The 24,755-nt window shown below is 49.0% G+C and overlaps 1 protein-coding gene across 2 annotated transcripts in view; it reads left to right on the top strand.

Annotated features, from left to right (window-relative positions):
- CFAP263 (cilia and flagella associated protein 263) overlaps positions 1 to 24,300 on the top strand; it is a 28,857-nt gene extending 4,557 nt beyond the window's left edge. The window contains exons 3-9 of one of the 2 annotated variants that reach the window (XM_068259424.1): positions 5,322 to 5,486; positions 8,629 to 8,787; positions 12,775 to 12,855; positions 14,360 to 14,515; positions 16,554 to 16,661; positions 22,479 to 22,634; positions 23,902 to 24,300. In XM_068259424.1, the coding sequence (XP_068115525.1) occupies positions 5,322 to 5,486; positions 8,629 to 8,787; positions 12,775 to 12,855; positions 14,360 to 14,515; positions 16,554 to 16,661; positions 22,479 to 22,634; positions 23,902 to 23,961 (885 nt within the window). In that variant the 3' untranslated portion in view covers positions 23,962 to 24,300. The remainder of the gene's footprint in view (positions 1 to 5,321; positions 5,487 to 8,628; positions 8,788 to 12,774; positions 12,856 to 14,359; positions 14,516 to 16,553; positions 16,662 to 22,478; positions 22,635 to 23,901) is intronic. The other variant, XM_068259425.1, reaches the window with a different exon arrangement.
- The last annotated feature ends 455 nt before the right edge of the window (positions 24,301 to 24,755 follow it).

Below are 24,755 nucleotides of genomic sequence, written 5' to 3'. Positions count from 1 at the left end.
CGTGTTTACCAGCTAGGCATTCGGTGCCGACCTCAGTTCTACATATACATCTACAGGGGCGTAGCAATAGGGGGTACAGAGGTAGCAACCACATCGGGACCCTTGAGCCAGAGGGGCCCCGAAGGGCCCTCCCCCAACTACAGTATTAGCTCTTTATTGGTCCTGTGCTCATAATAATAATCACTTCTATAGATACATTGAATAGTGATAATCAGTAACAAGCTGCTCCCCATCCCCTTCTTGCACCTCTGACACTGTAGTTGCCATTGGCAGGGATTGCTATGTATAGAGTGCTTGGGGGTAATCAGTAACAAGCTGCTCCCCATCCCCTTCTTGCACCTCTGACACTGTAGTTGCCATTGGCAGGGATTGCTATGTATAGAGTGCTTGGGGGTAATCAGTAACAAGCTGTTCCCCCATCCCCTTCTTGCACCTCTGACACTGTAGTTGCCATTGGCAGGGATTGCTATGTATAGAGTGCTTGGGGGTAATCAGTAACAAGCTGCTTCCCATCCCCTTCTTGCACCTCTGACACTGTAGTTGCCATTGGCAGGGATTGCTATGTATAGAGTGCTTGGGGGTAATCAGTAACAAGCTGCTCCCCATCCCCTTCTTGCACCTCTGACACTGTAGTTGCCATTGGCAGGGATTGCTATGTATAGAGTGCTTGGGGGTAATCAGTAACAAGCTGCTCCCCATCCCCTTCTTGCACCTCTGACACTGTAGTTGCCATTGGTAGGGATTGCTATGTATAGGGTGCTTGGGGGTAATCAGTAACAAGCTGCTCCCCATCCCCTTCTTGCACCTCTGACACTGTAGTTGCCATTGGCAGGGATTGCTATGTATAGAGTGCTTGGGGGTAATCAGTAACAAGCTGTTCCCATCCCCTTCTTGCTCCTCTGACACTGTAGTTGCCATTGGCAGGGATTGCTATGTATAGAGTGCTTGGGGGGTAATCAGTAACAAGCTGCTCCCCATCCCCTTCTTGTACCTCTGACACTGTAGTTGCCATTGGCAGGGATTGCTATGTATAGAGTGCTTGGTGGTAATCAGTAACAAGCTGCTCCCCATCCCCTTCTTGTACCTCTGACACTGTAGTTGCCATTGGCAGGGATTGCTATGTATAGAGTGCTTGGGGGTAATCAGTAACAAACTGTTCCCCATCCCCTTCTTGCACCTCTGACACTGTAGCTGCCATTGGCAGGGATTGCTATGTATAGAGTGCTTGGGGGTAATCAGTAACAAGCTGCTCCCCATCCCCTCCCTGCACCTCTGACACTGTAGTTGCCATTGGCAGGGATTGTTATGTATAGAGTGCTTGGGGGTAATCAGTAACAAGCTGTTCCCCATCCCCTTCTTGTACCTCTGACACTGTAGTTGCCATTGGCAGGGATTGCTATGTATAGAGTGCTTGGGGGTAATCAGTAACAAGCTGTTCCCCATCCCCTTCTTGCACCTCTGACACTGTAGTTGCCATTGGCAGGGATTGCTATGTATAGAGTGCTTGGGGGTAATCAGTAACAAGCTGTTCCCCATCCCCTTCTTGCACCTCTGACACTGTAGTTGCCATTGGCAGGGATTGCTGTGTATAGAGTGCTTGGAGGTAATCAGTAACAAGCTGTTCCCCATCCCCTTCTTGTACCTCTGACACTGTAGCTGCCATTGGCAGGGATTGCTATGTATAGAGTGCTTGGGGGTAATCAGTAACAAGCTGCTCCCCATCCCCTTCTTGCACCTCTGACACTGTAGTTGCCATTGGCAGGGATTGCTATGTATAGAGTGCTTGGGGGTAATCAGTAACAAGCTGTTCCCCATCCCCTTCTTGCACCTCTGACACTGTAGTTGCCATTGGCAGGGATTGCTATGTATAGAGTGCTTGGGGGTAATCAGTAACAAGCTGTTCCCCATCCCCTTCTTGCACCTCTGACACTGTAGTTGCCATTGGCAGGGATTGCTGTGTATAGAGTGCTTGGGGGTAATCAGTAACAAGCTGTTCCCCATCCCCTTCTTGTACCTCTGACACTGTAGCTGCCATTGGCAGGGATTGCTATGTATAGAGTGCTTGGGGGTAATCAGTAACAAGCTGCTCCCCATCCCCTTCTTGCACCTCTGACACTGTAGTTGCCATTGGCAGGGATTGCTATGTATAGAGTGCTTGGGGGTAATCAGTAACAAGCTGTTCCCCATCCCCTTCTTGCACCTCTGACACTGTAGTTGCCATTGGCAGGGATTGCTATGTATAGAGTGCTTGGGGGTAATCAGTAACAAGCTGCTCCCCATCCCCTTCTTGTACCTCTGACACTGTAGTTGCCATTGGCAGGGATTGCTATGTATAGAGGGCTTGGGGGTAATCAGTAACAAGCTGTTCCCCATCCCCTTCTTGCACCTCTGACACTGTAGTTGCCATTGGCAGGGATTGCTATGTATAGAGGGCTTGGGGGTAATCAGTAACACGCTGCTCCCCGCCCCCTTCTTGCACCTCTGACACTGTAGTTGCCATTGGCAGGGATTGCTATGTATAGAGTGCTTGGGGGTAATCAGTAACAAGCTGCTCCCCACCCCCTTCTTGCACTTCTGACACTGTAGTTGCCATTGGCAGGGATTGCTATGTATAGAGTGCTTGGGGGTAATCAGTAACAAGCTGCTCCCCATCCCCTTCTTGTACCTCTGACACTGTAGTTGCCATTGGCAGGGATTGCTATGTATAGAGTGCTTGGGGGTAATCAGTAACAAGCTGCTCCCCATCCCCCTCTTGCTCCTCTGACACTGTAGTTGCCATTGGCAGGGATTGCTATGTATAGAGGGCTTGGGGGTAATCAGTAACACGCTGCTCCCCGCCCCCTTCTTGCACCTCTGACACTGTAGTTGCCATTGGCAGGGATTGCTATGTATAGAGTGCTTGGGGGTAATCAGTAACAAGCTGCTCCCCATCCCCTTCTTGTACCTCTGACACTGTAGTTGCCATTGGCAGGGATTGCTATGTATAGAGTGCTTGGGGGTAATCAGTGACAAGCTGCTCCCCATCCCCTTCTTGTACCTCTGACACTGTAGTTGCCATTGGCAGGGATTGCTATGTATAGAGTGCTTGGGGGTAATCAGTAACAAGCTGTTCCCCATCCCCCTCTTGCACCTCTGACACTGTAGTTGCCATTGGCAGGGATTGCTGTGTATAGAGTGCTTGGGGGTAATCAGTAACAAGCTGCTCCCCATCCCCTTCTTGCACCTCTGACACTGTAGTTGCCATTGGCAGGGATTGCTATGTATAGAGTGCTTGGGGGTAATCAGTAACAAGCTGCTCCCCATCCCCTTCTTGCACCTCTGACACTGTAGTTGCCATTGGCAGGGATTGCTATGTATAGAGTGCTTGGGGGTAATCAGTAACAAGCTGCTCCCCATCCCCTTCTTGCACCTCTGACACTGTAGTTGCCATTGGCAGGGATTGCTATGTATAGAGTGCTTGGGGGTAATCAGTAACAAGCTGCTCCCCATCCCCTTCTTGCACCTCTGACACTGTAGTTGCCATTGGCAGGGATTGCCATGTATAAAGTGCTTGGGGGTAATCAGTAACAAGCTGCTCCCCATCCCCTTCTTGCACCTCTGACACTGTAGCTGCCATTGGCAGGGATTGCTATGTATAGAGTGCTTGGGGGTAATCAGTAACAAGCTCCTCCCCATCCCCTTCTTGCACCTCTGACACTGTAGTTGCCATTGGCAGGGATTGCTATGTATAGAGTGCTTGGGGGTAATCAGTAACAAGCTGCTCCCCATCCCCTTCTTGCTCCTCTGACACTGTAGTTGCCATTGGCAGGGATTGCCATGTATAGAGTGCTTGGGGGTAATCAGTAACAAGCTGTTCCCATCCCCTTCTTGTACCTCTGACACTGTAGTTGCCATTGGCAGGGATTGCTATGTATAGAGTGCTTGGGGGTAATCAGTAACAAGCTGCTCCCCATCCCCTTCTTGCACCTCTGACACTGTAGTTGCCATTGGCAGGGATTGCTATGTATAAAGTGCTTGGGGGTAATCAGTAGCAAGCTGCTCCCCATCCCCTTCTTGCACCTCTGACCTCCGACACTGTAGTTGCCATTGGCAGGGATTGCTATGTATAGAGTGCTTGGGGGTAATCAGTAACAAGCTGCTCCCCATCCCCTTCTTGCACCTCTGACACTGTAGTTGCCATTGGCAGGGATTGCTATGTATAGAGTGCTTGGGGGTAATCAGTAACAAGCTGCTCCCCATCCCCTTCTTGCACCTCTGACACTGTAGTTGCCATTGGCAGGGATTGCCATGTATAGAGTGCTTGGGGGTAATCAGTAACAAGCTGTTCCCATCCCCTTCTTGTACCTCTGACACTGTAGTTGCCATTGGCAGGGATTGCTATGTATAGAGTGCTTGGGGGTAATCAGTAACAAGCTGCTCCCCATCCCCTTCTTGCACCTCTGACACTGTAGTTGCCATTGGCAGGGATTGCTATGTATAAAGTGCTTGGGGGTAATCAGTAACAAGCTGCTCCCCATCCCCTTCTTGCACCTCTGACCTCCGACACTGTAGTTGCCATTGGCAGGGATTGCTATGTATAGAGTGCTTGGGGGTAATCAGTAACAAGCTGTTCCCCATCCCCTTCTTGTACCTCTGACACTGTAGTTGCCATTGGCAGGGATTACTATGTATAGAGTGCTTGGGGGTAATCAGTAACAAGCTGTTCCCCATCCCCTTCTTGCACCTCTGACACTGTAGTTGCCATTGGCAGGGATTGCTATGTATAGAGTGCTTGGGGGTAATCAGTAACAAGCTGCTCCCCATCCCCTTCTTGCACCTCTGACACTGTAGTTGTCCTTGATTGGTTTTGGTGCACCATATAAGTTGTTATATACATAGCACTTGGGGGGCCCCGTGTAAAACTTGCACCGGGGCCCACAGCTTCTTAGCTATGCCACTGTACATCTAAAAAATATTATTATTCAGTATTTATATAGCGCTGACATCTTCTGCAGCGTTGTACAGAGTATACAGTCACAATCTAGTCCCTACCATAGTCCTATATCTATGTCTGTATCATGTAGTGTATGTATCATAGTCTAGTGCCAACTTAGGGGGAAGCCAATTAACTTGTGGCAGGAAACCGTAGTGACCAGAGGAATCCCATGGGGAGGACCTACAAACTCCTTGCAGATAGTGCCGTGTCTGGGAAATAGACGTGTGTACGCCCAGCATAAAGGTTACATCCTTAGAGAAAGTAGTGTTGGATAACAGGGAGGTAACAGGGAAATCCTCTGCAGGGTCTTTCCTTGTTTAACCCTCTCTGAACCCTCCTCCATCAGATGCGTCTCCGCCGCAGGTCGAAGTCGCGCAGCACAATCTCCGAGCGTTTGTATAGTCTGAGTGTGGAACAGAAGAGTGAGCTGGTTCAGCGGGAACTGGAAGATTCCAAAGAAGAGGCGCAGAGGGACGCCGAGAGCACTGAGCGCACCCTGCAAGGCTACAAGGTACGATCCGCTGACCGCCACCGCTAAAGCTGCCCATACACCTATAAACGGCCACCCAATGGCAAACCAATCAACTCCTCCCTCATTGGAATCAATACAGAGAGGAACTGAGCATGCATGGAAAAAGGACGTGCGGTGATTTGTACGCCGGGTATAGCTGCTAGTATATAGGTAACATTACTGATATTCTGCTATTGGGCTCTATGTAATTATTTTACTAAAATATCGGTCATTTTTAACTGATCCCCAATGTCATAATCTCGCCCTCCGCTCATATTCACACTGCCTAATTACAATAATTATCAGGCACCAGCGGCGCTCAGATTACCACCTGTGTGCCGGCAGAGCGCTCCATGGGGCGTTCATGATACCGAAGCGCTGCCAGGCTGCCCAAATTACCTGCTGCTGAAATCGATTCCTGGCACACTCAGCAGGGAATCTATTGAAGATTGATCGAACCAATGCAGAGCTATAGGCCGTCGATCTACCGCTGCTCACACCCAGCCCCTGATCTATGCAAATCTTCCAGCCTGTCCGACCGATACAATTGATCAATTCCAAGTAACAACAATTGATCGAAATTCAAACAATTAGACATGTTGGAGAAATAGAGTCTACAAGAAATCAAACAGGAAAATTGATAAGTGTATGGCCACCTTTAGGTTTTATATCTGTCTGCTGTATCTAGACATTATTTATTATTATTATCTGAGGCCTCATTCCTTTAAAGGGGGATTGTCACAATAGAAATCACATTTCAACAGAAACTGAGTGTATTAAGTGATAAAGATGCTAATCCTGCATTCAAAACTTTCAAAACTTTGTCTGCTGTTATGGTTTGGAGTTATCACATACTTTAGGAGCACTGGCCCTTTAGTAGTCAGTGCCAAACAGTTGCATGCTGGGGATTCTTTTTATCTATAATATATTCCTCCTCTTCCCTTTATTTCCCCCTACTTCTAGTGACATAAGGCAGTGCACTTCCTAGTATAGGCCTCAGTGGGAGTGTCTGAAGACTCTGGGAGGAGGGCGGGTAACGAATACACAATTAGCAAGAGGAGAAAAGCAAGTAAGGGAGGAAATGATGTCAGGATTAGCTTCATTCAAAGGTAACCAAGATGGAAACTGTCTAGAATAGGATTCTCTGCTTTTCCTTTATAAAATTCACAGGAATCATAACGTGGATAGCACAATACATGTGTTATGTAAGTAGAACTAGTATTTATCTACTTATATATGTGTTTTTTATTTCTAGGTTAGCATGGGTGTCACTTGTTCTTTAAAGAGGAGCTGTCAGCTATACTATCTCAGAAAAACACACATATAAGTAGATAAATACTTGCTCTACTTACATAACACATGTATTGCACTGTCCACATTTTGATTTTAGTGATTTCTCTACATTAATAAAAAGAGAAAATCATTCTTAGCATTTCCCATTTTAACTGTGGCTATTTTGAAGCCAATCCTGATGTCATTTCCTTCCTTACTCTCCTCTGACTGTCCCAGCCGCGCACCTCCCTGTCCCAGCCGCGCACCTCCCTGTCCCAGCCGCGCACCTCCCTGTCCCAGCCACGCACCTCCTTGATAGCACTCCCAAGGCCATGAACGCCATTGAGGGGGACCGCAGCCCGCAACATCGAATGCGCAGTAGCCTCTGGGTCGAGGCCTTTAATTTTTTCTGCAGCAGCACAATGCATCAGAGCAGGAGGACACAGAGGGAGCTGGAAGAAGCCCCCGCCTAAGGATTACTTTAGGTTTCCATAACTTATACATCACCTCGGAAATATTAGCGGCTCATTTTACCATCTCTAGTAATGTGTGGAGTAGTGGGGGTGTCTCTAGTGAAACAGACACAGGAGACAAAAAATCGTGAGCCCAATAGCGCAATATGTTTTCATATACGGGATATCAACAGGTCTGGTAATTGTACTACTCACAAAGGCGGGTTGCAGAGGGGCAAGCGATCACAGGAAGTAGGCGGAGACAACAAACCCGACTCCACTCGGGGTAGTCCGGCCGGACCTGGCTGTGGTCGCTCCCCTTGGTAACAGTGACAGATTATCTCTGTGGATTAAACCATGTGTGGTCTGTCTAGACCACACATGTCAAACTCCGGGCCCGCCGGCCAAATTTGGCCCTCAAGTGATTTCCCCACTTTGCATTGTGTTTGGCCCACTCTAGACCACCAGGGAAGCTATATTGGAGGTGAAGCCCTAGACCACCAGGGGAGCCATATGGGGGAGATAAGAGGAAATCTCTAGACACCAGGGACCTGTATAGGGGAGGGAGGACCACTAGACACCAGGGAAACTATATGGGGAGGTAAGGGAGAAGTGCTAAACACCAGGGAACTGTATAGGAGAGGGAGGACCACTAGACACCAGGGAACTGTATAGGGGAGGGAGGACCACTAGACACCAGGGAACTGTATAGGGGAGGGAGGACCACTAGACACCTGAGAACTTAATAAGGGAGGAAGGTGGCCAGTAGACATTGAGATTGGCCTGCGACTAGGTCCCAGTATACAGTCTTCCGCCCACTTTATATTTCAGTTTGACACCCCTTGTCTAGACCCCTCCAACAGGGTGTGTTGGGGGTATGTAAAGCACAATTTGGGTAAAGAGGCAGTGTGAATAAAATTGGATTAAAAAAGATAAGATAAAAAAAAAAATGAGGTGTCTAAAGGTCCGTACACACTCCGGACTGGAGGCAACGACGGGTTTGTCGTCACCTCCCGCTGGGTGGGCGTTCCAACGACAGTCCGGCGTATGTACGCACTGTCTGCAGACTGATAAGGCTGGTAGATCCGCCGGGCGGATCGCTCAGAAACAGCCGTATCAGTCCGCCGACAGTGCGTACACACGCCGGACTGTCGTTGGAACGCCCACCCAGCGGGAGGTGACGACGGACCCGTCGTTGCCTCCAGTCCGGCGTGTGTACGGACCTTTAGACCCGTGAAACGCGTTGTCTGTGCTAAATAAATATCTCTGTGTCTGTACAAAGATCTCGTCATTGAGATAAGCCACCTCATTTTTTTTATTTTCTCTTGTTTTTAATCCAATTTTACTCACACCGGGGCGCCTCTTTACCCAAATTGTATCTCTATTGATGAGCTGACATCTCCTCCTCGGTTTATCAGGCCACCATGGAAGAAGCTGAGATCCGCAGCGCAGAGATTAAGAAAGCCGTGTATGAATTTGAGCGAGACATCGTGAAACCAGCTCTGGGTAGTAAGAAGGGGGCTGGACTCTCCCCGGAGAAGGTTCTGCGCTACTTGGAGGAAAAGACCCGAGCGAGGGTGAGTCTCCGCATTCTCTGTATACATTTGTAGAGTATATTTAATTATTCATTGTGTTTATAAAGCGCCAACATATTACGCAGCTCTGGACATTAATTTAGGTTACAGACAATATTTAGGGGTGACATACAGCAATATGACAATACAGGAATACATGAAAACCAGATCACACAGCACAGTATGAGGTAATGCTTAGTCACTGGAGGGGAGCATGGAGATCACACAGCACAGTATGAGTACAAGGTAATGCTTAGTCACTGGAGGGGAGCATGGAGATCACACAGCACAGTATGAGTACAAGGTAATGCTTAGTCACTGGATGGAGCATGGAGGTCACACAGCACAGTATGTGTACAAGGTAATGCTTAGTCACTGGATGGAGCATGGAGATCACACAGCACAGTATGAGTACAAGGTAATGCTTAGTCACTGGAGGGGAGCATGGAGATCACACAGTACAGTATGAGTACAAGGTAATGCTTAGTCACTGGATGGAGCATGGAGATCACACAGCACAGTATGAGTACAAGGTAATGCTTAGTCACTGGATGGGAGCATGGAGATCACACAGCACAGTATGAGTACCAGGTAATGCTTAGTCACTGGATGGAGCATGGAGATCACACAGCACAGTATGAGTGCAAGGTAATGCTTAGTCACTGGATGGAGCATGGAGATCACACAGCACAGTATGAGTACAAGGAAATGCTTAGTCACTGGAGGGGAGCATGGAGATCACACAGCACAGTATGAGTACAAGGTAATGCTCAGTCACTGGATGGAGCATGGGGATCACACAGCACAGTATGAGTACAAGGTAATGCTTAGTCACTGGATGCAGCATGGAGATCACACAGCACAGTATGAGTACAAGGTAATGCTTAGTCACTGGAGGGGAGAATGGAGATCACACAGCACAGTATGAGTACAAGGTAATGCTCAGTCACTGGATGGAGCATGGGGATCACACAGCACAGTATGAGTACAAGGTAATGCTTAGTCACTGGATGCAGCATGGAGATCACACAGCACAGTATGAGTACAAGGTAATGCTTAGTCACTGGATGGAGCATGGAGATCACACAGCACAGTATGAGTACAAGGTAATGCTTAGTCAGTCACTGGATGGAGCATGGAGATCACACAGCACAGTATGAGTACAAGGTAATGCTTAGTCACTGGAGGGGAGCATGGAGATCACACAGCACAGTATGAGTACAAGGTAATGCTTAGTCACTGGAGGGGAGCATGGAGAACACACTGCACAGTATGAGTACCAGGTAATGCTTAGTCACTGGATGGAGCATGGAGATCACACAGCACAGTATGAGTACAAGGTAATGCTTAGTCACTGGAGGGGAGCATGGAGATTACACAGCACAGTATGAGTACAAGGTAATGCTTAGTCACTGGAGGGGAGCATGGAGATCACACAGCACAGTATGAATACAAGGTAATGCTTAGTCACTGGATGGGAGCATGGAGATCACACAGCACAGTATGAGTACAAGGTAATGCTTAGTCACTGGATGGGAGCATGGAGATCACACAGCACAGTATGAGTACCAGGTAATGCTTAGTCACTGGATGGGAGCATGGAGATCACACAGCACAGTATGAGTACAAGGTAATGCTTAGTCACTGGATGGAGCATGGAGATCACACAGCACAGTATGAGTACAAGGTAATGCTTAGTCACTGGAGGGGAGCATGGAGATCACACAGCACAGTATGAGTACAAGGTAATGCTTAGTCACTGGAGGGGAGCATGGAGATCACACAGCACAGTATGAGTACAAGGTAATGCTTAGTCACTGGAGGGGAGCATGGAGATCACACAGCACAGTATGAGTACAAGGTAATGCTTAGTCACGGGATGGAGCATGGAGATCACACAGCACAGTATGAGTACAAGGTAATGCTTAGTCACTGGAGGGGCGCATGGAGAACACACAGCACAGTATGAGTACAAGGTAATGCTTAGTCACTGGATGGGAGCATGGAGATCACACAGCACAGTATGAGTACAAGGTAATGCTTAGTCACTGGATGGGAGCATGGAGATCACGCAGCACAGTATGAGTACAAGGTAATGCTTAGTCACTGGAGGGGAGCATGGAGATCACACAGCACAGTATGAGTACAAGGTAATGCTTAGTCACGGGATGGAGCATGGAGATCACACAGCACAGTATGAGTACAAGGTAATGCTTAGTCACTGGAGGGGCGCATGGAGATCACACAGCACAGTATGAGTACAAGGTAATGCTTAGTCACTGGATGGAGCATGGAGATCACACAGTACAGTATGAGTACAAGGTAATGCTTAGTCACTGGAGGGGAGCATGGAGATCACACAGCACAGTATGAGTACAAGGTAATGCTTAGTCACTGGAGGGGAGCATGGAGATCACACAGCACAGTATGAGTACAAGGTAATGCTTAGTCACTGGAGGGGAGCATGGAGATCACACAGCACAGTATGAGTACAAGGTAATGCTTAGTCACTGGAGGGGCGCATGGAGAACACACAGCACAGTATGAGTACAAGGTAATGCTTAGTCACTGGATGGGAGCATGGAGATCACACAGCACAGTATGAGTACAAGGTAATGCTTAGTCACTGGATGGGAGCATGGAGTTCACGCAGCACAGTATGAGTACAAGGTAATGCTTAGTCACTGGAGGGGAGCATGGAGATCACACAGCACAGTATGAGTACAAGGTAATGCTTAGTCACGGGATGGAGCATGGAGATCACACAGCACAGTATGAGTACAAGGTAATGCTTAGTCACTGGAGGGGCGCATGGAGATCACACAGCACAGTATGAGTACAAGGTAATGCTTAGTCACTGGATGGAGCATGGAGATCACACAGTACAGTATGAGTACAAGGTAATGCTTAGTCACTGGAGGGGAGCATGGAGATCACACAGCACAGTATGAGTACAAGGTAATGCTTAGTCACTGGAGGGGAGCATGGAGATCACACAGCACAGTATGAGTACAAGGTAATGCTTAGTCACTGGAGGGGAGCATGGAGATCACACAGCACAGTATGAGTACAAGGTAATGCTTAGTTAGTCACTGGATGGAGCATGGAGATTAGGCCAGTCAAGCTCACTCAGATCCATAGGATGGGTGTACGGTAATGGAGGTGCATGATCAGGTAGGAGACACAAGGAGGAGCCTGCCCGAAGGCTTACAATCTAGAGGGAGAGGTAGGGACACGAAAGGTAGGGGACCAGAGCTCTGCTATGGGTTTAGAGCACTTGGGGGGGGGGGGGGGGGGGTAGGCCAGAGTAAAAAGGTGAGTTTTGAGGGCTTTCTTGAAGATGTTGAAGGAGGGGGCCGCCCTAATGGGTGGAGGTAGGGAGTTCCATAGTGTTGGAGCAGCTCTTGAGAAGTCCTGGAGGCGTGCATGGGACTGGGTGATGTGGGGGGCGGTCAGGCGAAGTTCATTGGAGGAGCGGAGTGAGCGGCTAGATGTGTACCTTTGAGTTAGATCGGAAATGTAGGCTGGGCAGGTTTTGTGGACAGATTTGTAGGCCAGACTATATGCGCAGTAATCCGGGATTAAAGGCTCTCTCTAGGTTTTAATGTTATCCTAAACCTGTGCAGCACTTAGTGGCAGAGCTTGTTTGTGTCTATGTATGAACTTTTTGATGATCTGATATCAAATAAATCACCTGGCCACTTCCTGCCTCACAGACTGTCTGTGCTATAGGCTGCAATATTCTCAGACAAACTCAGTCTGTGCCTTCCCCCTTGAACAATTCAGGTATTAGCAGCAATATATCCCTCATGCCTGCCTGTGATACCCGCTTCCTTTTACTGCACCAGCAGCTGTTGCTTTATTGTATCTTATACTGTAATGATTTTATCTTATTTACTGGCGCGAGTTGACAACGGTTTCCTATATGTGACATCACAACCGGCTGTGGGATTGTTCTGGTCCTGAAATATGTCCTTCTCCATCTGACAGGACAGCTTGGTAGATAAACTGCGACTCAAAAACGCAGCATTAAAGATTCAGAAGAAGAAACTGCAAATGCAGCTGAAGCAGGTAAGAAACAGGCTGTACTCCAGGCCAGATCTGTTTGAAGGCGATATACCTGGGGGCACTATGAGGAGAGCGATGTGCCTGGGGGCACTATGAGGAGAGTGTTATACCTGGGGGCACTATGAGGAGAGTGATATACCTGGGGGCACTATGAGGAGAGTGATATACCTGGGGGCACTATGAGGAGAGTGATATACCTGGGGGCACTATGAGGAGAGTGATATACCTGGGGGCACTATGAGGAGAGTGATATACCTGGGGGCACTATGAGGAGAGTGATATACCTGGGGGCACGATGAGGAGAGTGATATACCTGGGGGCACTATGAGGAGAACGTTATACCTGGGGGCAGTATAAGGAGAGTGATATACCTGAGGGCACTGTGAGGAGAGTGATATACCTGGGGGCATCATGAGGAGAATAATATACCTGGGGGCACTATGAGGAGAGTGATATACCTGGGGGCATCATGAGGAGAATAATATACCTGGGGGCACTATGAGGCGAGTGATATACCTGGGGGCACTATGAGGAGAGCGATATACCTGGGGGCACTATGAGGAGAGCGATATACCTGGGGGCAATATGAGGAGAATGATATACCTGGGGCACTATGAGGAGAGTGATATACCTGGAGGCACTGTGAGGAGAACGTTATACCTGGGGGCACTATGAGGAGAACGTTATACCTGGGGGCACTATGAGGAGAACGTTATACCTGGGGGCACTATGAGGAGAACGTTATACCTGGGGGCACTATGAGGAGAACGTTATACCTGGGGGCACTATGAGGAGAACGTTATACCTGGGGGCACTGTGAGGAGAACGTTATACCTTGGGGCACTGTGAGGAGAACGTTATACCTGGGGGCACTGTGAGGAGAGTGATATACCTGGGGGCACTATAAGGAGAGTGATATACCTGGGGACACTGAGGAGAGTGATATACCTGGGGGCACTATGAGGAGAGTGATATACCTGGGGGCACTATGAGGAGGGCGATATACCTGGGGGCACTATGAGGAGAGTGATATACCTGGGGGCACTATGAGGAGAGTGATATACCTGGGGGCACTATGAGGAGAGTGATATACCTGGGGGCACTATGAGGAGAGTGATATACCTGGGGGCACTATGAGGAGGGCGATATACCTGGGGGCACTATGAGGAGGGCGAAATACCTGGGTGCACTATGAGGAGAGTGATATACCTGGGGGCACTGTGAGGAGAGCGATATACCTGGGCGCACTATGAGGAGAGTGATATACCTGGGGGCACTGTGAGGAGAACGTTATACCTGGGGGCAGTATAAGGGGAGGGCTATCGCCAGGGATGCTGTAAGAGAAGCCCTATAGCTGCTGATCGCATGCTTCTCCATGAGCTCAGCTACACATGAGCACCTATCTCTACATGTACATAAGCGTCCCGTGTTTGAGTGTATACTGAAGGCCAGGACTATGCACAGAATCTGCCATGGTGGAATTGGTTGGAGTTTTTTTCTCTTGCAGAAGGAAGAGATGGGCGAGGTTCTAAACGAAGTGGATTTCCAGCAGCTGAAGATAGAAAATGCCCAATTCCTGGAGAGAATCGATGAGAGGAATCAGGATCTGCTTCAGCTGAAGTTAACCACAGGAGAGACCCTGCAGGTCCTCAACTCCTACAAAGTAAGGCCAAGAGACGGCGGGACGGGCCTTGTGCTGTACTCAGGTGCAATGATATGGTGGTGAAGGCCTCAGTGTCCTTCCTGCAAAGTAAGGCCAAGAGACGGCGGGGCGGGCCTTGTGCTGTACTCAGGTGCAATGATATGGTGGTGAAGGCCTCAGTGTCCTTCCTACAAAGTAAGGCCAAGAGATGGTGGGGCGGGGCTTCTGCTGTACTCGGGTGCAATGATATGGTGGTGAAGGCCTCAGTGTCCTTCCTACAAAGTAAGGCCAAGAGAGGGGGGGCGGGCCTTGTGCTGTACTCAGGTGCAATGATATGGTGGTGAAGGCCTCAGTGTCTTTCCTACAAAGTAAGGCCAAGAGACGGCGGGGCGGGCCTTGTGCTGTACTCGGGTGCAATGATATGGTGGTGAAGGCCTCAGTGTCCTTCCTACAAAGTAAGGCCAAGAGACGGTGGGGCGGGCCTTGTGCTGTACTGAGGTGCAATGATATGGTGGTGAAGGCCTCAGTGTCCTTCCTACAAAGTAAGGCCAAGAGATGGTGGGGCGGGGCTTGTGCTGTACTGAGGTGCAATGATATGGTGGTGAAGGCCTCCGTGTCCTTCCTACAAAGTAAGGCCAAGAGATGGTGGGGCGGGGCTTGTGCTGTACTCGGGTGCAATGATATGGTGGTGAAGGCCTCAGTGTCCTTCCTACAAAGTAAGGCCAAGAGACGGCGGGGCGGGGCTTGTGCTGTACTCAGGTGCAATGATATGGTGGTGAAGGCCTCAGTGTCCTTCCTACAAAGTAAGGCCAAGAGACGGCGGGGCGGGCCTTCTGCTGTACTGAGGTGCAATGATATGGTGGTGAAGGCCTCAGTGTCCTTCCTACAAAGTAAGGCCAAGAGACGGCGGGGCGGGGCTTGTGCTGTACTCAGGTGCAATGATATGGTGGTGAAGGCCTCAGTGTCCTTCCTACAAAGTAAGGCCAAGAGACGGCGGGGCGGGCCTTGTGCTGTACTCGGGTGCAATGATATGGTGGTGAAGGCCTCAGTGTCCTTCCTACAAAGTAAGGCCAAGAGACGGCGGGGCGGGCCTTCTGCTGTACTGAGGTCAGGTGCAATGATATGGTGGTGAAGGCCTCAGTGTCCTTCCTACAAAGTAAGGCCAAGAGACGGCGGGGCGGGCCTTCTGCTGTACTGAGGTCAGGTGCAATGATATGGTGGTGAAGGCCTCAGTGTCCTTCCTACAAAGTAAGGCCAAGAGACGGCGGGGCGGGCCTTGTGCTGTACTGAGGTGCAATGATATGGTGGTGAAGGCTTCAGTGTCCTTCCTACAAAGTAAGGCCGGGAGACGGCGGGGCGGGGCTTGTGCTGTACTCAGCTGCAATGATATGGTGGTGAAGGCCTCAGTGTCCTTCCTACAAAGTAAGGCCAAGAGACGGCGGGGCGGGGCTTGTGCTGTACTGAGGTGCAATGATATGGTGGTGAAGGCCTCCGTGTCCTTCCTACAAAGTAAGGCCAAGAGATGGTGGGGCGGGGCTTGTGCTGTACTCAGCTGCAATGATATGGTGGTGAAGGCCTCAGTGTCCTTCCTACAAAGTAAGGCCAAGAGACGGCGGGGGCGGGCCTTGTGCTGTACTCATGTGCAATGATATGGTGGTGAAGGCCTCAGTGTCCTTCCTACAAAGTAAGGCCGGGAGACGGCAGGGCGGGGCTTGTGCTGTACTGAGGTCAGGTGCAATGATATGGTGGTGAAGGCCTCAGTGTCCTTCCTACAAAGTAAGGCCAAGAGATGGTGGGGCGGGGCTTGTGCTGTACTGAGGTGCAATGATATGGTGGTGAAGGCCTCCGTGTCCTTCCTACAAAGTAAGGCCAAGAGATGGTGGGGCGGGGCTTGTGCTGTACTGAGGTGCAATGATATGGTGGTGAAGGCCTCAGTGTCCTTCCTACAAAGTAAGACCAAGAGACGGCGGGGCGGGGCTTGTGCTGTACTGAGGTGCAATGATATGGTGGTGAAGGCCTTAGTGTCCTCTCTCATAACAGCCTCTGGTCTAATTAACAGAAAAAGCTCCAGAACACGATGGCGGAGGCCCTTCATCTGACCAAAGAGATCTCTACAAGGAACGAGATGCTGCAGAAGATCGAGCAGGAGACAGAACTGGTGGAGCAGGTACTGAACCTCACAGGAGAATATGAGAGGTTCTGCTATTGCTGGGCGGACATCATTGGCTTTTCATGTTACAACTTGTTCATGAGCAGAGGTGTAACTAGAAATCACTGCCCCCATGGGAAACTTTGCAGACCCCCCCCCCCCCCCCCCCCCCCCTTCTACCCCCTCATCACAGAAATTGGAAAGGCAGGCCAGGCATGCAAGACACAAACCATTAAAAATGCCAATCCTATACAGTACAATATTATAACACCAAGTTCAAGTCTAATATATCCCATTCAACATGAACATTAATGTGAGCCAACAGCTGTGGACCTGTTTTTTAAATTACCTGTGCAAAATGCAAATTATACAGTGCTGCCCATAATTATTCAAACCCCTGGAAAATTTTGCTTTTAAGTTACTTTTATTCAACCATTTAGTAACTTTTTGACAGGAAATGACAGAGTTGTCTCCCAAAAGATAATAAGACCATGTACAAGAGGCATTATTGTGGGAAAATAACATTTCTCAGCTTTTATTTACATTTGAGCAAACAGTGTCTAGTCTAAGAATTTTCATACCCTTCTCAAACTGTCACATTCTGTGAGAAAATCCAAAGTTCTATACCATTCCAAATAGTCCAAGCTGTTCTAAAGCATCCTAATTACCGTGATTCTTTCGGAACAGCTGTTTTTAATCAACATAATAGGTACTGTATGTGAGACAATGCAAGAATTTTTGAATCAGGAATGATGCCATTTATTGGCTAACTTAAAAGAATAAAAGTAAGCTTTTGGCTGTGCAGCCTTCTTCAGAGTTCAATCAATTGATTGAAGTCTGAAGAAGGCTGCACAGCTGAAAGATTACTATTATTATTTTAAGTTAGCGAATAAATAGTATCATCCTAACTCAAAACTTCTTGCTTTTACTTCATAGGCAAAAGCAGCGGGGGGGGGGGGGGGGATTACAGCTGCCCAGAATGCCCCCCTCAGACCAGGGCCGGTGCAGTGTCTGGGGACAGGCACAAGTTGCGACACCAGAATATCTGCAGGCATCCTGCAGCTCACAGCACTGCCCCCTTTCTTTCTCTGCTACAGTTGACTTTGGATGGAGTAGCAACATGTGTACAGAGCATGGAGCAGCAGGGTGTGTACAGAGCATGGAGCAGCAGGGTGTGTACAGAGCATGGAGCAGCAGTGTGTGTACAGAGCATGGAGCAGCAGTGTGTACAGAGCATGGAGCAGCAGCGTGTGTACAGAGCATGGAGCAGCAGTGTGTGTACAGAGCATGGAGCAGCAGTGTGTGTACAGAGCATGGAGTAGTAGCGTGTGTACAGAGCATGGAGCAGCAGCGTGTGTACAGAGCATGGAGCAGCAGCGTGTGTACAGAGCATGGAGCAGCAGCGTGTGTGCAGAGCATGGAGCAGCAGTGTGTGTACCGAGCATGGAGCAGCAGCGTGTGTACAGAGCATGGAGCAGCAGCGTGTGTGCAGAGCATGGAGCAGCAGCGTGTGTACACGGCATGGAGCAGCAGCGTGTGTACACGGCATGGAGCAGCAGCGTGTGTACAGGGCATGGAGCAGCAGCGTGTGTACAGAGCATGGAGCAGCAGTGTGTGTACAGAGCATGAAGCAGCAGTGTGTGTACAGAGCATGGAGCAGCAGTGTGTGTACAGAGCATGGAGCAGCAGCGTGTGTACAGAGCATGGAGCAGCAGCGTGTGTACAGAGCATGGAGCAGCAGCGTGTGTACAGAGCATGGAGCAGCAGCGTGTGTACAGAGCATGGAGCAGCAGCGTGTGTACAGAGCATGGAGCAGCAGTGTGTGTACAGAGCATGGAGCAGCAGTGTGTGTACAGAGCATGGAGCAGCAGTGTGTGTACCGAGCATGGAGCAGCAGCGTGTGTACAGAGCATGGAGCAGCCGCGTGTGTACAGAGCATGGAGCAGCCGCGTGTGTACAGAGCATGGAGCAGCCGCGTGTGTACAGAGCATGGAGCAGCCGCGTGTGTACAGAGCATGGAGCAGCCGCGTGTGTACAGAGCATGGAGCAGCCGCGTGTGTACAGAGCATGGAGCAGCCGCGTGTGTACAGAGCATGGAGCAGCCGCGTGTGTACCGAGCATGGAGCGGCAGTGTGTGTACCGAGCATGAAGCGGCAGTGTGTGTACCGAGCATGGAGCAGCAGCGTGTGTACAGAGCATGGAGCAGCAGCGTGTGTACAGAGCATGGAGCAGCAGTGTGTGTACAGAGCATGGAGCAGCAGGTTGTGTACAGAGCATGGAGCGGCAGTGTGTGTACAGAGCATGGAGCAGCAGCGTGTGTACAAAGCATGGAGCAGCAGCATGTGTACAGAGCATGGAGCAGCAGCATGTGTACAGAGCATGGAGCAGCAGCGTGTGTACAGAGCATGGAGCAGCAGTGTGTGTACAGAGCATGGAGCAGCAGCGTGTGTACCGAGCATGGAGCAGCAGCGTGTGTACAGAGCATGGAGCAGCAGCGTGTGTACAGAGCATGGAGCAGCAGCGTGTGTACAGAGCATGGAGCAGCAGTGTGTGCAGAGCATGGAGCAGCAGCGTGTGTACAGAGCATGGAGCAGCAGTGTGTGCAGAGCATGGAGCAGCTCTGGGGAACTTAACAGAGTCAGGTATGAGCAGAGCCCTGTGCCTTGCTGTGTGAATGTTTCACTTTCCCCTTCATTAGCAATGTTGGCTGTCCTCATTATTATCTGTATCCAAACTGCTCCTGATCGATCCCCTTGTTGATCGGGAGCAGATCGGACATTTAGGAAATAATTGTCAGATTCTGTCAGTCGGATGGGAAATTGCATTGTGCATTGTACCCAGCATGATGTCCTACCATATTGGGCAGCACGGTGGCGTAGTGGTTAGCGCTCTCGCCTTGCAGCACTGGGTCCCTGGTTCGAATCCCAGCCAGGTCAACATCTGCAAGGAGTTTGTATGTTCTCCCTGTGTCTGTGTGGGTTTCCTCCGGGTACTTCGGTTTCCTCCCACATTCCAAAAACATACAGATAAGTTAATTGGCTTCCCCTAAATCGGCCCTAGACTATAATACATGCACTGCATGATACTTACGTAGACATATGACTATGGTACGGATTAGATTGTGAGCCCCTCTGAGGGACAGTTAGCGACAAGACAATATATACTCTGTACAGCGTTGCGTAATATGTCGGTGCTATATAAATACTTAAAATAAATAATATTATTACACTGTCTTGTGCCTGGCTGAGGGAGACCTTTCAGGAATCCCCGCCCCCCTTGAAAAGCCTGGGTTTGCCCCTGTACTTATGGCTGACACGGTACAATGCTCTAATGCTACTACTATGTGAGACAATATTATACTAACACCAAATGCAAGTCTAACAACAACAAATCTCCTCCCAAATGGCTCAATGCAAAATGACCTAAACATCAACAACTGGTGTGCACGATAAGCCAAAAATGGTAGAAAACGACCGTGCTGTCCAGCGATTGTGATACACAGCGCACCTGAGAGTAAGATCCCCGGCACCAAACTGCACCGGCCACCCTCGGGCCTAAGATAGGATTTGCATTTTGCACAGGACACTTTACAAAGAGGTTTACAGCTGCTGGTCCACATTTTTGCTTATGTTGGATGTGTCCTGATTTTGTATTACCTTGCTGAGTCCCAGTAATCAGCCCATTGCCCCCTCTCCCCTGTCCCATTTCTCTAGTTTTCAATGTTTTGTGTCTTGCATTTGTTGTTCAATAATAAATGTCTGCATGTTTGAAATTTAGTGCAACATCCTTGCTTCTTTTTCCTTGAGGTTTAATGTTAATTTATTTTACCTGTTGACCCTCAACAAATCTAATCGGTAACCTTCTAATTGATTTCCGTCAGTTTTTCAGTCTGGTGCGGCAGCAGATTTTGATTGAGCAGGCGAGTGGACGAGTGGCGAGAGATCATCAGTGAGCAGCTGTTCAACAAAAGTCCCGTTTCCACTGTTTGTGGATTCCAAACGCTAAACGTGCACAAAACGCCTTACAACTGACAGCCCACTCAAAAATCATTGGATTGGTTCAACCTGATGTATTTGGCGCGCATGTTAGTGTCTGGAGAAAGGTGACAACGTTTAGCAACTTTCCACACAGTGCACGGATTCGTACATACACAACAGCACGGTGGCGTAGTGGTTAGCGCTCTCGCCTTGCAGCGCTGGGTCCCCGGTTCATATCCCAGCCAGGTCAACATCTGCAAGGAGTTTGTATGTCCTCCCCGTGTCTTTGTGGGTTTCCTCCAGGCACTCCGGTTTCCTCCCACATCCCAAAAACATACAGATAAGTTAATTGGCTCACCCCTAAATTGGCCCTAGACTACAGTACTTACACTACATAATACAAACATAGACATATGATAATAGTAGGGATTAGATTGTTAGCTCCTTTGAGGGACAGTTAGTGTCAAGACAATATACAGTATATATATACTGTACAGCGCTGCGTAAGATGTCGGCGCTATATAAATACTAAATAATAATAATAATAATAACACTGCACCACCCTGGACAACGCACACGTGTATCGCACGTGAACGTATACATTAACCGGAAAACATGGCCGCATCCGAAACCACTGCCACAAGTGGAAACAAGCCCTGATTCTCTTCTGAAATTATTGAGATCAAGTGGAGGAGGTGATAGTATTGATCACTACTACCTGATGGATTTCCCATTGGAGGGTGAACGACTGTCCCTTGCATGGGGCTGCTATAGATTATTATTATTGATTTAAAGCACCAACGTATTCCATGGAGCTGTACAGAGTAAGAACTGTGGATCTGTGTGCGGCTATTGGATAACTTTACTTCTCTATGTTGTATCCTTAGTAAGTCCGGCCCAATGTTTCTGCTTCAGCTGTGCCCAGCAGTGATGTCAGCGATACATTATTTTTATTTTATTTAAGTATTTATATAGCGCAGACATATTACGCAGCGCTGTACAGAGGATAATGGCTCGTCACTAACTGTCCCTCAGAGGGGCTCACAATCTAATCCCTACCAGAGTCCTATGTCTATGTATCATGTAGTGTATGTATAGTCTAGGGCCAATTTGGGTGGAAGCAAATTAACTTATCTGTATGTTTTTGGGATGTGGGAGGACACCAGAGTGCCCGGAGGAAACCCACGCAGATATGGGGATAACATACAAACTCCTTGCAGATGTTTACCTGGCTGGCGAAGGAATCGGGGACCCAGCGCTGCAAGGCGAGAGCGCTAACCACTACACCATCGCGCTGCCCACTACATTACCGTGCTGCCCACTACGCCACCGTGCTGCCCACTACGCCACCGTGCTGCCCACTACGCCACCGTGCTGCCCACTACACCACCGTGCTGCCCACTACGCCACCGTGCTGCCCACTATGCCACCGTGCTGCCCACTACGCCACCGTGCTGCCCACTATGCCACCGTGCTGCCCACTATGCCACCGTGCTGCCCACTATGCCACCGTGCTGCCCACTACGCCACCGTGCTGCCCACTACGCCACCGTGCTGCCCACTACGCCACCGTGCTGCCCACTACACCACCGTGCTGCCCTACATCATTAGAAGCCTCTACTCTGCAGTATCCTCCGGCCTTATTCAATGAGCCCCTTTGCATCAGCCTCAGAGATGGATTAAGATGTAACGGGGCCCCAGGCAAGGTAGTAGATTTGGGTCCCCCTAGTGGTCTTTTTGGTAAGCTGAAGTGCAGAGAGGTCAGAGAAGGTGGCAGGTGGGCCCCTTGAGACCCGGTATGCCCCAAGCATCTGCCTAGGTTGCCTGGTGAACCATCTATGTACACTTGTCTCTGCAGGAACGGGCGAAGGCTGAAAGCCTGAACAAGAAGCTGAGGAAGCAGCTGAGTGATTACCGGGTCCCGGAAGTCCTGCAATATGTGCAGGAGAAGATGGAGCAAGAGGAGCTGGAAAAGAGTATCCGAGCCTGGGAGAGGAAGGTGGAGATTGCAGAGGTAACCAGCACTGACTGCTGCCACTAACATGGAGAAACCCGCCCTCCTCCCTCCCAGCTCCCAATCCCTCCCAGCTCCACCCTGGAGCACTCAAAGAGAGACTGTAACCAAGGACTGAACTTCACCCCAATCAGTAGCTGATACCCCCTTTCCCATGAGAAATGTATTTCTTTTCACAAACGGACCATCGGGGGCGCTGTATGGCTGATATTGTGGTGAAACCCCTCCCACAGTGTGATGTCAGGACCATGGTGCTGACATCACACTGTGGGAGCCTTGTTGCATTGTGGGAAATAACAGCTGTTTCCAACTGCCAAAGAAACAATCAGCATCTCCTTCCAGTGACATCACCTGCCAGCAGTAAAAATGTCACCATTTGATAAATGTCAGAATGTAAATCAGGGAGAGGAAAAATTTTACAATGGGCTAACACTGACTAAATCATTTATAGCTAATTATTGTAAAAACGAAGCACTTTTTTATTACATTATTTTCACTGGAGTTCCTCTTTAAGTGTTCCATTGCAATAAATACGGTGCCAGAGCTAAGACCCTGAGATTAAAGCAATCCTGTAGAGTTCTGTATGACTGATGGGAAGGCTCTGTACTATACAGCACTCTATACAGGACATTCCCCTAGCAGGAAACCAGGCAAAGCACCAATCTTCTACTTAGGCAATTAATTAAGTTAATCGACCCTGGAAGCCACATGTAGCATCCGGGGTCACCAGAAACAAAGGGGGAAATTGGGATGGGAACTCCGCGCGATACCCGCCTGATACATATTTACCAATGAGTTCCGGACGCTGGCGGTAAACGCCCACCAAGCGTCCGTGTGAACCGGCCCTTATGCGGATATGCTGACATATTCCAGTTAAAATCGTTCAATGCCATTCTCGATTCAATAAATCTTTTTTAAAATTGATGTGAACTATAGATTAATTATGATCAGCTTCGATTGGATACAGTTTTTATTATTGAATAGATGAAATGGAAAATCTAGATATGATTAAACTGAATGTATTGTCTTCAAACACTTGGTGGACAGCTATACAGAGACCCATTGCCATATTTCATTCTTACAGGCCGTGCTTCAGTTCAGCTTGGACACAACAAATTCAAATTAAGGGCTATACCCTCTACACCTTAAACTTGTTGAAGGGTGCATCCACCTCTACACAATGGGTGCTGTAAAACAGTGTTTGCCATAGGCGGTGTTTTCTCCAGTTGTGCCGCTGCTAAAGCTTATGTTTGTGTCTCACCCGCAGCTCTCTCTGAAGACACAGCGCAGGTCCTGGGAGCAACTGAAGACCTCTAGCGTGATGTAGAACCAGTCCCAGGTCTGTGGAGTGAGCTGTAGACCTCCAAGATTATGTATAACCTTTCCCAGGTCTGTGGAGTGAGCTGTAGACCTCCAGGATGATGTATAACCTTTCCCAGGTCTGTGGAGTGAGCTGTAGACCTCCAAGATGTTGTCAAACCATCTCCAGCTCTGTGGAGTGATCTGTAGACCTCCAAAAGGATGTAGAACCTTTATCAGTTTTTTGGAGGAATTTGAAGACCTCCAGGATGATGTATAACCTTTCCCAGGTCTGTGGGGGGATCTGATCACTGCTTCTCTATGGAACAGGAGATGTGTCATCCTCTGAATAAAGATTACAATACCAGTCTCTTGTGTGTTTTATCCAGTACTGGTCACACTGTTCAGAATATTAAGCATGATTTTACAAAGGTGGAGGGATATGAAGGTCTCCAGAATGATGTAGAACATGTTCCAGGTCTGTGGAGTCATCTGTAGTCCTCTAGGACTATGTAGAACCTTTCCCAGGTCTATGGAGTGATCTATAGACCACCATGATTATATAGAACCTTCTCCAGGTCTGTGGAGGGATCTGTAGGCCTCTAGGATGATGTAGAACCTTTGCCAGGTCTGTGGAGTGATCTATAAACCTCCATGTTTATATATAACCTTCTCCAGCTCTGTGGAGTCATCTGTAGTCCTCTAGGATTATGTAGAACCTTTGGCAGGTGTGTGGAGGGATCTGTAGACCTCCAGAAACTTTTTGTCAGTATAACAAAACTTGCATGTCAAATAGTAAGCATAAACTCAGCACCTGATGAC

The sequence above is a fragment of the Hyperolius riggenbachi genome, chromosome 11 (assembly GCF_040937935.1).
Source record: "Hyperolius riggenbachi isolate aHypRig1 chromosome 11, aHypRig1.pri, whole genome shotgun sequence".
NCBI lineage: Eukaryota > Metazoa > Chordata > Amphibia > Anura > Hyperoliidae > Hyperolius > Hyperolius riggenbachi.
This window is presented reverse-complemented; position numbering and strand designations above follow the sequence as displayed.